This window comes from Pezoporus flaviventris, unplaced genomic scaffold (genome assembly GCF_033815535.1).
Source record: "Pezoporus flaviventris isolate CSIRO_AGI_PZ_B2104156 unplaced genomic scaffold, CSIRO_AGI_Pfla_v1 ptg000002l, whole genome shotgun sequence".
NCBI classification, from domain to species: Eukaryota; Metazoa; Chordata; class Aves; order Psittaciformes; family Psittacidae; genus Pezoporus; species Pezoporus flaviventris.
This window is the reverse complement of record NW_026892550.1, coordinates 25982521-25996754: the sequence shown is the minus strand read 5'-3', so window position 1 is coordinate 25996754 and position 14234 is coordinate 25982521. Positions and strand designations below refer to the sequence as shown.

The window sequence follows — 14234 nt, the reverse complement described above, 5'->3', positions numbered from 1 at the left end:
CCTACCTCAAGCACTGATGTGAGCTACTTCTCTTTTTGCTTTCTTCCAGCTGTATCAGCTGGTCTAATAAATCACATGGCCCTTCTTATGAAGCTTGCATCACTTTTATATAGAAATGATAAAGCAGATGATGCTCCTGGTGGTGGAGCACAGCAGTGCTAAGGGCAGGGTGGATACAGCGATGTCCGATACATCAGATTTCTGCAGATTTGGAATAGCTTACAATTCAAATTAACCCTCAAACCTGCATGCCTTCTAGGGGTTAGAGTTTGGATGTCTGGCTAAATATATTAGACTGGTCCTAACCCTGTATTTTTTTTAATACCATGAAAACACATGAATCTGGCCCTCAGCTCAGGGGTGCTTTTGGCTCCTCATCTAACATCAGCACAACATTAAAGTAACAAATGAATGAATGCAGAGGAAATGAATGCAGTCTCAGCTGAGTCTGGGACACCCAAGGTCTCACTGCTTGCCATACTGAAAATCAGATTTTTTTCTAAACCATTCCCTTTCTTCACTAGGGGTAAGTTTTTTGAGGCAAAAGGCAGAGTGTCCTTCAGAGCCATCAGGGATAGAATGGTATTTGCCAGTGAAGTTTCCAGCTTTGCAGAATTTGGACTGTATGCTGTAATACAAAAGGGATAACTACAGCCTGGAAAAATCCCAGACAACTTCACTGACTTCCATGATGTTTCCGTTTTTCCTTTGGTAAGAGTAGACCTTAGTACATATTCTTAAAAAGGAGTGTCTACCACAGGTCTCATCCCTTGGAAAACTATGGTTCAAAGTTCTTTAACAAAACGTTTAGAGCTGATGGACATCGTATTCATTCCTTACTTTCTATTGCTGTAAAGGATTCAGCTGCTCTGCTTCTGCAGTGGCATAATTTCTGTGCTGCTGTGGAAACAAAAGCAGAAAAAGTATGAGGAAAAGAACTATTTAACAGATTTTTGTCTGATGCTTCCATCTTGTGGCCAACTCTGAAAAGTTTGTCTCTATTTCAGTGTAGGCATTTACAAATGTAAGGAGACACAGGAGTTTTTAAAAGTGTCCCAAATCCTTACCTCCAGTTATATGGATGGGGATGAATTGAGGTTGAAAGTCAGATGAGTTTTCACTTTGAAAGGCACTGAACATCAACACCAACAGAGGAAGTGGCTGGTGCCTCCTCTGCTGCCGGCTGTGTTTCTGTCTCGTGTAAACTGGTTGTGCCAAGGGGTTCAGGACAGAGATGAGGTCAGGTGAACAAGTGCTGATCCCAGCCCTTCACGTTGTTGCAGGCATTGGTGATAGGACCCCCACAGCGTACAGACTCTGCTTCAGCTGCCAGCTTCATGGGCCAGCTCAGGTCCATGATGTGACTTTCCCTCCTTGGTGTCGAGCATACAGAAAACTTTCCTTAGCTTTCCTCTGATCTTCCCCAGGGATTATGCCTGCACAGAGCTGCGTACCACACAACCTCTCACGATGGGGATAAGGTGATGGGAGACAGCCATGTTGCTGAAACAGTTGCAAGGGCACTGAGCCTAAGATTCCCAGAGCCACTGGGAGCTTCTCAGGGTGGCTGATAAACCTGCTGCTACCCTTTTGTACCACTTATAGCAATCCAGACGCTTAGGCAAAGGTCTGGTTACCTGCATAAACCAAAGTCTCCTGCATAAGGCTCATGTGGACAGACGTTCCCTACTTTTCCCTTCCCTTTCCTGGCTAGGACCCCTCCCCTCTCTGCTGCTCCAGGCACAGTGCCACTCTCCCCGCAGCTCCTCTATCCTGGCCAGACTGCCTCTGCCATGTGCCAGTGCACTCCCTGGATACGTTTCCAGCCAAACACTTGCAGAGGCCTTGAGACAGGGAGCAAGACAATGAGCATGACTCCCACTGCACACCCACTCTGCGGTTATCAATAGAAAGAAGGGTTACGCTTTTGCCCAAAACGGATCTACTTCAGCAGGACGGTGAGATACTCACCATCCATGCTCCCCAGCATGAACACACGCGCTCACAGGCACACAGCCATACCCTATACTCATAAGATTGCATTCCTGCTCTGCAAAGGGGAAGAAGAGAATGCAGAACTGATTCTGAGCTCTGTACCCAGCTGAAGGCTTTTGTACAGAGGGGGATTGTGGTGCCACCACCCATTACCATGCACATCAGGAATCAGGGGTCCATCAGTCCTCGTGTCTCACGCAGCTGCTGAGCTTCCAGAATAGCAGGCGAGCAACCGAGTAAGACAGATGTAAGGACCAAGTGCTGCCACAGCTCTTTCCTGAACCCCTGGGGTGGCAGGAAGCGTTGTGTGTTCATGCAGTGCTGTAGGATGAAGATTCCTCTTTGTCAAGGACAAAAATGAGAGGGAATCTTCTCCAACTCTTATCTAAGACAAAGGCCCAGACCGCTGCATGCTGTTTGGAGCGAGGAGCAGGTTTGTTTTGAAAGGAAGTGGTGACGGAGAGGGAGATGATAGATGGAGAGTTCATCTCTAAGTATGTTTTATCAAGTGACTTCTCCATGGACAGGAGTTTGCTAACCTGCCTGTTCACAAGGTTTTCCCACAGCCAGCCTTTCCTGGCTCCCAATGGCAAACCAGGACAGGCTCTTCTGTAGGAAGTGCAACTGATAGTTTAACTCTGTTTTCAGGCTGAAATCTTGCAATTCTTCCCAATTTCACATTCAGTTACATCCGCTGTGTAAAATTAATTAATGTGAAGCACAGAACCATGGGACAAAAATCTGGTTGATTCATAAAGAAGATGAGCTCAGTGTAGGCTTAAAAAGCCCCTTAACCAGAGGCAGAGAAAGCATGGCTATTTCAAACCTCTAATCATGAAAAGCTTTGGGCTAAAGACTGACACAGGTCACTTACAGTGCCTTGTTAAAAGCAATCCTTGCATAAAGCCATTTGCTGCACAGTAATGATAGAAACAGCAGAGAATGTACATTGCAGACATGCAGCACAACACATCCATTTGCATCCCGTGTCACCCTTTTCCTCGGTGTGTGCAGACCAGCAGGCATCTGTCTCCCCAGCACACATAGTGCCAACGACAAGAAGGGTTTCACCTCATTCAGAGGCACATGCTCTGCTCTGGGCAGCAGGAGCATGGCTGGAGCACTGCCTCTGCCATAGTCTGGGGGACAGCATAGCTCCCCACAGATGTCACTCGCTGTGCAGATGATTTGCTGCAGGCACTTCCATGCTACGACCACCAGAAGGACTCAGGGACCTGCTTGTCATTGCATCCTGATGGCTTTGCAGGGCACCCAATTAACCAAAATCTTTTGAGGGGGAAGAAAAGCCCAAAGCAAGACTGATCCTCTATAACCATCTCTCAAAAAGTGAGTATAGACCCCTCACATATCCTTAAATTATATATCATTTATTGAAATATAGAGATCTTAATTTACAGGACTTTTTTCAAAGACAAAATATCAACAGGGGCATTTTTGAAATACATTTTGTGCCTACTATCTCTCAGGCCAGTTCACCCTTTTTCAAACATTTCACAACAGCCACCATTTTGGAAACACTTCCTTTTTTATTATTCTAAAATATAACTTTTGGACATTCAAAGTGCAACAGTTAACGTGCCTGTGGAATATATCACAGTAAAAAAAAACTATAAACAAAGGCAGTGATATAGCTGTCATAAATGTTTTGGCAGTATTCTAAAAGTCTATATAAAAATACTTATATACATATTGATGTATAACATCACCATATCTCACGTCCTTCATCATGTATTAGGACCGTTTTGTACAAGTTGGAGACCACACTTTAAGGTATTGGTTGGCCATTCCAAATCAAAAGCTGTGTTTCATAGGCTAACACTGATTGTCATTATACAATTACTGTAATGAAAGGTTTGGGAATATCTCTTCCAGTGGCTTCTCAAAAATTAAGCCATAAAACAAAAAGTCTGTAATACTGATAATAGTGTAAAACAAAACAAATCATCCTTTCACAACTCTCCCTCTCTAGTAAATCCCCTCTCTTCCTCTGCTTCTTATTCCAGTTTCCAGGCCATCTTATCTGATTCCAAGCCTGGACTGAGCTGGGTTTAGCTAGACCCTGGCACAGATCCAGTTAATCTATACAATACTCATGACAAGATGGAGAATCAACATTACCATGCATCAGAAAGTGAGCCAGCTGGTTCACTTCCACTGGTTGGGTCTAGCCCCACTGGAGATGCACTGAGAGATACAGAATGAAACCAGTGAGGGGAAGGGGAGACTACATGAAAATGTCCTTAGATTCCAGTAACTAGTATAATAAAACATGCGGCAGCTGATTTTCAAACCCTGAAGAACCCATGGCCATGTGCAAAAAATGCAGGTGAAATTGCTTGCCTAATTTGAACATGTAATTGTAATGACTACATATGCAAATTAAGGCATGTGTGGTCTCAAGTGGCCATTCAGATATCTGGGATATCAAATAGATAATTTGTGTTTTCTCAATTCATAGTTTATAGATGGAGGGAGACTTTCCATTATCTCATCTGGTTGCATCAAGAGTCTTTATGTTTCACAGTTGTCCCCGTACAGAGTTCAATGATGTGTCTGGCTAAAGCATAGCTCCCAGGTATTTCAGGTCTTGTATTTCAGGTCTTGATTTGTTGACTGCAAGAAATAGCGGATGTGCCATCACTCATGCTTCCTTCTGATTGTCGTCCTTTATCAGGGTTGAAAATGAGGGTGCCTTGCTTCAGGTCCTGTTTTGATATCAGTTGTATGCTTGTACGTGGCCTTAGCCAGGTGCCATTTTGAAACCCAGACTCAGAATTATTTGCCTGTAACACTGACAATATTAGTTTTGCTTTCATATGATCCGCAACTGTCCACAAGTGAAACCAAGGTGAGTTGTGTAGCTTTTCTAAGGGCCATGTCAAGTTAAACTGTAGTTTAATGTGGCAGCATGTTCTGTCAGTAGCTGCTGGTCCACCTTTTACACTTCCTAGGAAAAATACTGAAACACAGGGATGAGTTTGACCTGCATTGGTTGTGTCAGGCCAGAGGCTGAGCAGGTCCTACGAGACGCTCATCACAATGAATTAAGATTAAGCTTGAAAGCTGAGCACCAGAAAGGATGGGGCCCTTCGCAGTGATGTACCATTTTTTACATGTGAGTCTTCCAAAGCATCATATCTCATTAACACATTGTACAGTGATAGCAGTAACAGTAATACTTTGTTCATATAAGTGGTGTCAAAAAAAACAAGTATTGCAGGCTGAGAGCACATTCATTTTGATGCTTTTTCTTCAAAAAAAACAGTCTTGGAAGCAATTACAATTTGTAGTTACAGTCGGCAAAGATAATAATGTTTTCTGTTTCTGTTTAAACCTGAAAACTAAGACAAGAATATTTGCTGCAGAATTATTTCTGCTTATTTAAACTTGAGTTCCAGACTGGGAGAGATGTCTTTGTTCTTTGAACAGTTCAAAGATCAAACCAACTCTTCACAGCTAACCCCAGGATAAGATTTCTTTTGAGTACCCATGAAATAAAATGATAACAATGGGATGTTGCTGCTGGTTTATCATAATCTTCCATTATCCAGCATCTCGGAGATCTGGCATAACTTTTTCTTTTTTTTTAACATTTAAATGTTTAGAACCTCATTTAATCAGAGGACAATAATTGCTTGTAGTATAGCTGATTAGAAAAGCTACTTAGCTCATGATAGAAAACAAAATAGCAGGTTTTTCTCCATGTTAAACTAGTTTTAGCTAACCAGAATGGTTACCATCTTTTTCAGGTCATAAATTTTTTCCTTGTACTTAAAAAAGTTTCTTGAGACTGTGTTTTTACTGAAGGACAATGAATTGTAAAATATACATTTAGTGTTACTGAAAACAGTAGTGGTATTATCTTGAAAACAGCTATCTTCTATAGTTAATAAAGATTTACTAGGTTTCTAATACCTATTATAGACTGGTTTTTAATTATTATTATTATTATTATTATTATTCCCATTTACTTGCGTTAATGGTAAAAAGTAACATGTTTTGTAGTACCGGTGAGTCCCTTGTGGTTTTAGACCTTTCTGGTCCAAAAGTGGTTTTAGTACGTTCTTCAGTTCACATGATAGTTCAACAGCAGCTGACATTAAGATTGAGGGAAGAAGTACACAAAATTCATGAGCGATCTCTTCTAAAATCCATGGCACATGTTCAATGTGCACCTCAGAAAATCCTTGAGTAGACAGTTATTTACATAATTACAATGGTGAAGTATTGCTGCAGTGGAAATTTGATACATCAGTCACATGAATGCCCTTGAAACACAAAACTTGTCTGTTTGTGGCCTTTTCCTTCATCCTCCTACCAGTTCAAATGGCAAACACTGAGATGCTACTGAAGTACTGCAAGAAGCAAAACTAAAAATCCATCTTCGACATGTCTTTCTTTCACTCATAGGATGATTTCTCTGCCCGCCACCAGGAGTTTCTCTGTACAAATCCACCTCTTCACATCTGTGGCATTGCAATAAAGTGGTTTTCTCTGTGGAGCAGGATTCTACAGATGACATGGCAATCTTCCTTGTGTGCAGAGCTGGAAGGTGTCTGTGGGGTTACAGGAAGCTGTCCTCCACCAGGTCTGAGGAATCGATCCCAATGTCATCCATCATGTCAATGTCCTCAATGGTCTCATCCTCTCTCTTGATGAAGGTAGAGCTACTGGAACCAGTTTCAATGGCACTTTCTTCAGATGTCTGGGAACTGGAAGAGACAAACACCCCAGAAATAAAATACACGGCAAATGTGGTTAAGTACTCCAGTCTCTAGCAGGACTGAACACTACCTCCCCACATGCTTTCTAACACACAGCACAATCTTAGATGACTGACACATCTTGTATTTCAAAAGTAATGAACCACCTCAGAATTCAAAGGAGCAGGTTGCATATAGGTTTCTCCAAGCACTTTCTGTTAGAAAAATAGCTTGATGATGCTGCTGTGACAATAGGTCACTTTGGTACATCTAGGGAGGTCAGGTGAAAATAAAATAACAGACAACTAGAGAGAGGCAATAACTCTTAATGTGGATAGTGATTCTTAGGGACTTATTCATCCCCTTCTCGAAAATTGTGCAAAAATATCAAAAAAGAAGTTTCTAGGTTGTTAATTTGCATACTATGAACTCAGTGCTGAATCAAACAAATCAAATAAAAAAGTAATAGTAAGGTTACACAGTGCAGTGTGCTAGTGGAATCGGTCATGCAAACTGACAAGGGAGCAGTAAAAAGTCCTGGATACCCTGCTGTCAAAGAAAAGAATACCATGGAAGACTGGTATTAAAAACAACTTATTCCAGATTTTGTAGTGGTCTCAGATAGAACAAATCAATCACTTGAGATCCCACATGCAGCTCCAGGGCATTGAGCTGTAGGGGCAAGATGTGTTGCAAAATTTGCCCACAGAGCCACCAGACAGCCACTGCAACTTGGCCAAGCTAAAAATGGAGTCCCCAGGACATACAGGAGTGCCCTACCAACAGTCCCCTCCCACTGGCAGTCACAAAAGAGGTGGAATTACATTTTTCCCATTGAAAACATTGTTGCCAGTCATACTACCATATTTACATGGCAGCTTCCCAACAAGGAGTTTCAACAGAGATGAGGAAAATATTCATGGAGTAAGATGCTAAAAATTGTTAATTCACATTGTCAAACAAGAACTCAAACGATGACTATGAGCTGCATGATCTATAAACTGCACCTACCTGTGCCTGTTCCTTTTGCCAAGCTCATCTTCAGAAACAGGGTCAATGTCAGGCAGAGGGATGATGTACCCACTGTCAGCACTCAGCCTCTGCTCATCAAATCCGCTCTCCCTGTCCTTTAGCTTGTCTTCATTCTTGTAGGTGACACCAATGTAAGCATTGTCACATTCCCCTCTCATGCGTGTGACAGCTGGGTGATCACTTTTCAGGAAGTCCAGGTGAATCTTCTCATAGCTCTGAAAATATTAATTTCAAATCCCTCGTTACACACTGTTCACTGAGGCTGTCTTTCTTCAGATGGGTAGCTGTGATTCATTAGCCCGGAAAATGTTTTGCCCTATGAGCCAACAGCACTGGATAGAGAAATCCAGCATCTTCAAATGATTTGAAGGGAGAACTGACACGTAAGTTTTAGATGATGCAGGAGTGAGTGTGACAGCACAAAGCAGACTAGTAAGTATGAAAGAGGGTGGGGGAGGGAGAAGGGAGTGAAGGCAGGCAGGAAAATGAAACACTGAATGATGGGGCAGGCAAAGCACAGGTATTAGAAGTATGAGGGGAAAACCTGCCAGTGTCAGGGTCCAAAGAGGGAGATAGGGAGATTATATACACGGGCTGATAAGTCACTGCCTAGAAAATCCAGTGACAACATATAAAACCCATCCCCTAGTAGAAAAATTGATTTGGTAGGTTTTAAGTACAAATGGAGAGGTCTGCTTCCTAGTTAATACTGCAGAACTTTAATATTGCAGAATTGCTTCTCTCAGTAAGCTTGCATGCAAAAGCATGTGATGTTCCTGTCCAAATCACATAATTCACATAGGTTGGTATTTACCAGTTCAGTGCTCATGGTTTTCATGGTTGGAACACTTGCAATTCCCTCTAAAATAATGTATAGAAAACAGGGAAAATTCCAAAGAGCAAACCTTTTTGTACTCTCCAGGCAACAAGCTCTCCACAATTTCACTCAGATGGTAAAAGGAAGGTCTTTTTTCTGGCTCACTGTTCCAGCACTTCACCATGATCTCATACCTGCAGATAAGATGGAAACCAATTTAGCCAACTGATAAAAGAAAGTGAGTAACCAAACAGAAACTGGAGACTAGCCAGGTGTGGAAAAGCCTAATGCACACATACACTTCATTAGTAGCATGATCAGGTTTGGCCATTCGGTATCCACTCTTGATCTTATTGTAGAAAGTAGAATCGACCATCATGCCAGGATATGGTGTGCCACCTGCAGATTAAAGAGAAGAAAAAATACTACTCTGTATTTGACTGTCTCTGGCAGAGTTTCTAAATACTCTCTTGCTGTTCATGTCAAAATACATTAACACCATAATTTGACGTGCCAACAAAATTAATCTTTCATAGCCAATGCTTCATATCAGAGCTATTGTCTTCAGGACATTAGTGTTTGATGCAAAACACTGGCTAGGAAAGACTCAAGTAGGTACTACTTAGGAAAAAATACCTTTACAGTGTTTATAGAATATATTTATCGTGCACAGGGGTTGGATGATACCTGCATCAGGTCATCAGCTCACATTTGGCAGATATGGGATCATGGCTCTGCTCTGCCACCGATTTTCTGTGCAACATTAGGCAAATCACTTGCTTTATCTGGTTTTACTGCCTTTGGCACCTGCACAACAGCTGAGAGTGCCATGGCCCAAGTTACTTGTCTCATCCCAGTTGTAAAGGCAAAGCCTTATTATGAGCCAGTCCCTCCATACCCAAGTCTTCTCATCTGGCAACTAGCTTTAGACAACAGCTAACCTGTCAGCTACATGGGTAGTTGGAAAGTTTGGATGTGGCACCTGAGCTGATTCAGCTAAGTGGTCATTTGGGGCCATAGCATACTGACCATTGCACTCAAGCCCACTTGCCACTGATGTGTAAAAGGATCATTCAAGCTGAAATCAGTGTTGCAGCAAGATGTCAAAGTTGGCCTTCCTAGGAAATACTGCTGAGCATCTGTTTTTCTTTCCAAGACAGATCATCTTTCTTGGGTGGCGGAGGCACACTATAATATTACTCCAGAAACCTCAGCCCTCTCAAAAGCAGGATTTTCACCTAAAACTGGGCTTCAGAATCTTCCTTAATGATAAGGCAGTCAAGCCCAGGCTTCACTGTGCCTTAGTTCCAGAGCTATCCGATGGCAATCGCATGCCACTCAGGGATGCCAGGGAATGGTTATTACAGCATGCTATGATGCCCAGAGATTACAGTAATCAATACTATAAATGGTGGAACTGCTGTTTTCTGAGAAGCAGCTACATGACAACTTAATCTAGAAAATAACGTTAGGCTGGGGGTTGCCGTAGGGCAGTAGTAGATGCCATATAGGCGTGATTAATTCTGCTGAGAATAGATCTGGGCAACGCACACTTGCTGAAGCAGGCCAGCCACCTGCCTGGGAGGCTAATTAATGAGGCTGAGGAAAGAGCCAGGCTGTTCCCTGGCTCTTTCCAGCTGGGAACTGTACATTGTCTGCAACTGCCATACACTGTCATAACCACTTTATGCTGCCATAAACCAACTGTGTGAACAGTGCTGACCTGGAAATGAGAAATCAGTATCCCAGAAGATTGACGTTTGTTTTCATTCAGTAATGGGACTAAGAAACATATATGAAGAGACTGTTTCAAACCAGCCACTGGGCTGGGCTGCAGCTCCAGGCACCCTCTTGCAAGGGGGAAACATGCTCCTTCCCATATTAGCCAGAAAATCCACTCTAGCCAGCACACCCTTTTTTTTTCCACAAAATCTTTTCATGCATTGTTTTAAGTTTTCTAGCAAGAAAAAAAAAATACCTTGCAGAAAAAAATCTAAAGAGAACTTGGGGAGAGTATGGAAATTTCATTTCACGCCCAAAGCTGAGATCTGAAACCCCATATAGAAGAATAGTTAACAGTTGATTCACACATACATTTTTACTGTAGAATTTTAAATACTTTATGTAGAACAGCTTGAACTGAAAAAGCTTAATCACTACACATAAGAAAGTGTTCACAGTACATACCAAGAGAAAATATTTCCCACAGCAGAATGCCATAAGACCAGACATCGCTTAATGTTGTGTACAGATTGTCAAAAATGCTTTCAGGTGCCATCCATTTCACCGGGAGGAAAGTCTGGAGCAAAAAGAAAGGAACCCCAAACAGCACAGATTAGTCATTAAAGAAGTGCTTCCCATTACAGTTGTTGTTTGGTAGCCAGGTTTAACTTCTCTCTAATAAGGAAAGCTGTGTTAACCTGGTTAGTGTTTGTTTTTAATTCAATATAACACAGATGTACCAGGATTATAAGCAATGCTACTATTTGCTCCCCACAGAAGCTAATTAAGCAATGACTTTATTCATTTTATCACTAGCAAATGACCAAGCTGATTGAAGATATGATACTAAAGCTGGCGCTGCTGGTCTAGTCTATATCATTGACTGATGTGTCACTACTCTCCATATCATATTGAGAATTCCTTAATTTATCCAGTCACAAAACTTGACAGTTAAAATATCAGCCTGTGAAGTACGAAGTGTGGCCAAGTACTTTTCGGCCTCAAAGTGGAATTATAAAAGTTACAGGAATTAACAAACTGAAGAAAAATTGTTCTCAGGAGCGTTTATCCCAACAGTCAATTAGTGTAACCAGCACTGAATGGCAAGAACATCGAAAAGCATTTAAAATTGGCACTTCTCATTTCAATTAAAACAGAGCTCAGGAGATTAAGAAGTACATACGCTGCCCTTGGAGACATAGTTGGAATCATGCATGATGTCTCTAGCCAGCCCAAAGTCACAGATCTTCACGATTTTTCCTTGAGCCAGGAGGACATTACGAGCTGCCAAGTCACGATGCACACACTGTATGAAGAGAAATGAAGTTGTTCAAGGACGTGCTAGTTCCACGAAGTCCATTTCCTTTGCAAAGATGCCTGAAAAAAGACCTATTGACTTTCTAGGCACAGTCTTAAGAAGGTCTTCTACCGAACAGGCACCTGTATTGCCCTGCTAACAGAGGCAGGGAGGCATCAGTCCTCAGAGCCAGTGAGAGCTCATGCGGATGCATTGTAATGGGGAGGAGACAAAATGATGCCAGCCTTTCCCTTTCTACCCATCATGTACTAATGATATGTCAACACTTCTTACCATGCTGGTCTGTGGCTGCATGGACCCTCCACCCAGACCCTGCCTAGATCCACCACCATCTCTGGCACCCTGATTCCATGAATGTCATGGCTGCAACAACAGAAGAGGATTGGCTGCTGCTTTGATTTTTCTAACCATGGTGATGCCAGTTGCCAAGCAAGTAAGAAAGCTGTCTATGCCACCAAAAAGAATATTATATTATGTGGTGTTTTCAGAAGCTAAATTAAAAACCAGAGTTGGAGGCAAAGACCTGTTTGCACTTTCGTCAGTTTTGTTCGATTTTCTATTTACTTACATTTTTAGAAGCCAGGAATTCCATTCCCCGTGCAACCTGGTAGGTGAAGCTCAGCAAATCCAGTAGGCTGAGACCCTCCGAACTGTCATCTGAAAGAAGGTTTTTGACTTCTGATTCTACTGAAGAAGAGAGAATGTGTTTGTGCTTCAGAGTGGGAATGCAGCACCCATTTCCCCCTACCCATCATGATTCTAAGCCGATGATTTTAACAGAGTACCATGACCAAACCAGTCTTTTCATAATAACTAACCACTTTTAATGTCTGCATCAGTCACTGACACATACTGCATTTTTAAAAACAACCAGTATTAAATATAGGTTTTGAGTTTTCTCCTTCTGTATTTTTTTCCTCAGAGAAGTGCAGGAAAAAGTGAAGTTAAAAGACTCGTGGAAGTGTTATAGAGGTTGTTTACAACTCTCAGCATGTGGTACAAAAACATTTATTTAGAGGTGGTGCCTTCATCAGGTTTTTGTGCATGCATGTACATTCTTATCCATTTACTTTTGCTGAATACTGTTATGTTTCCCGGCAAGTATTCACGGGGACTAATCCAATACCAGCAGGAAGGGTCAGGAATTCTATAGTAACAGTTCTTATTTTTTTATGAAAGATGTCAGGAAAAAAAGCATTCAGAATTCAGTGATTCATTTACTCCAACTGTCCTAGGGCACAATATGAGTACATTAGTCTGAGATGTAGATCTGGGACTGGATATAGTTCAGCTTCTGAGGCCTAGAGGCAGAAAGGACAGTGCCTATTTTTAAAGCAAAGCATATTTGGTTTCTGAGAACAGGACCAGGGAATAAGATGAATTCATTATCTTCATTACATAATCCAGGAAAGTATTTGGGAGTGTTCTGCATTTGGTAAGTGTCAGTTAACGTGAAATATAAGTAGAAACAGAACATTACAAATTACTATCACTGTTGTTCATTGCTATTGCTCAAAATCTTGCAAACTACACGACTGATAGAATCACTACCTCCAAAGAATGCCTACAGCCCTGTTGCAGAGCACTTCAGCGTAGAAGCAAATATCCGACAGGATCCCTTTTGCTCCAGGAGCATGAATTTCTATTCCCAGAGCATAAAGAAGAACACAAGCATAAGTTTTTATTTTATAGCTCATATAGTTTGCACACTTGCAGAACACAGATGAAGAGCTTATGTCTACAGAGAGCAAAAACAAGCTATGCATGTATGTAAGAACTATTTGTATTAATGATGTATCAAAAGAGAAAATTCTATATTACCTGACATAGATTTCTTCTTATATGAAGCAGGCCTATCATACACAGATCTCTGAATATCAGAGTATTTAGATCCCTCCTTCCTTTCCAACATTGGCACGTACTGAGTGGTATCAGCCTGTTTCATGTCCATGTATTCTCCAGTGTTTTCAAATGATAATATCACATAACTGAAATAGGAAAAAAAAAAAGAAAGGTGTATCAGTGAGGGGTGTCAAGGTAACTTCCCTGCCACAGCATCCTGTAGATCTAACAGTTCTCTTACAGTGTACAATTGTATTGCTGTGAAATACAAGAGCTGGTTTCCTGGTAGGGAATACATGATGATCGTGTACTGTAACATAACTGTGTATTATCACATATTAGTACATGTCACCAGGTATTACCGTAGTCAAGTGTTTTGACCTGCCCTTTTGAAAAGAGTCAGGTATGCAAGCATATATTGTCTAACATCTGAAAATCCCACTGAATTCAAGTATTACTATTACTTGGGCTTTTAGTTAAAGGTATTCCAAATGATAGATGTAATTTATTCACCCAGACAGTTTGCATCTAATCCAGTCCTTCTGCACAAACCCACACTCAGGTGAATTGTCCTGGCTGTACTGAGCTACTGAGTCAGTTGAGCTATTTGCCTGAGTGATTTTTTGAAGGAATCTCCATTCACTTTCTAAATCCTGGCTAATTTTATGACATTGCTTTATTGCTGAATGTATGATGACAAGCTTCCTTCATCATCTGGAAAAAGCTGTGGGATGAACATTAACCAGAAGGAAACTCTTCAGACTGGCAAAGCCATTGATAGATA

General features: G+C 41.5%; 1 protein-coding gene across 1 annotated transcript in view; it reads right to left on the bottom strand.

Moving 5' to 3' along the window:
- Nucleotides 1-3362: 3362 nt before the first annotated feature.
- The window catches only part of PDGFRA (platelet derived growth factor receptor alpha), a 36167-nt gene continuing 25295 nt past the window's right edge, over nt 3363-14234 (bottom strand). Inside the window, exons 16-23 of the mRNA XM_061472621.1 lie at nt 13430-13596; nt 12177-12292; nt 11474-11596; nt 10756-10867; nt 8868-8967; nt 8657-8762; nt 7731-7966; nt 3363-6728 (exon numbers count right to left, since the gene is read on the bottom strand). Coding sequence (XP_061328605.1) covers nt 6581-6728; nt 7731-7966; nt 8657-8762; nt 8868-8967; nt 10756-10867; nt 11474-11596; nt 12177-12292; nt 13430-13596 — 1108 coding nt within the window. The 3' untranslated portion in view covers nt 3363-6580. The remainder of the gene's footprint in view (nt 6729-7730; nt 7967-8656; nt 8763-8867; nt 8968-10755; nt 10868-11473; nt 11597-12176; nt 12293-13429; nt 13597-14234) is intronic.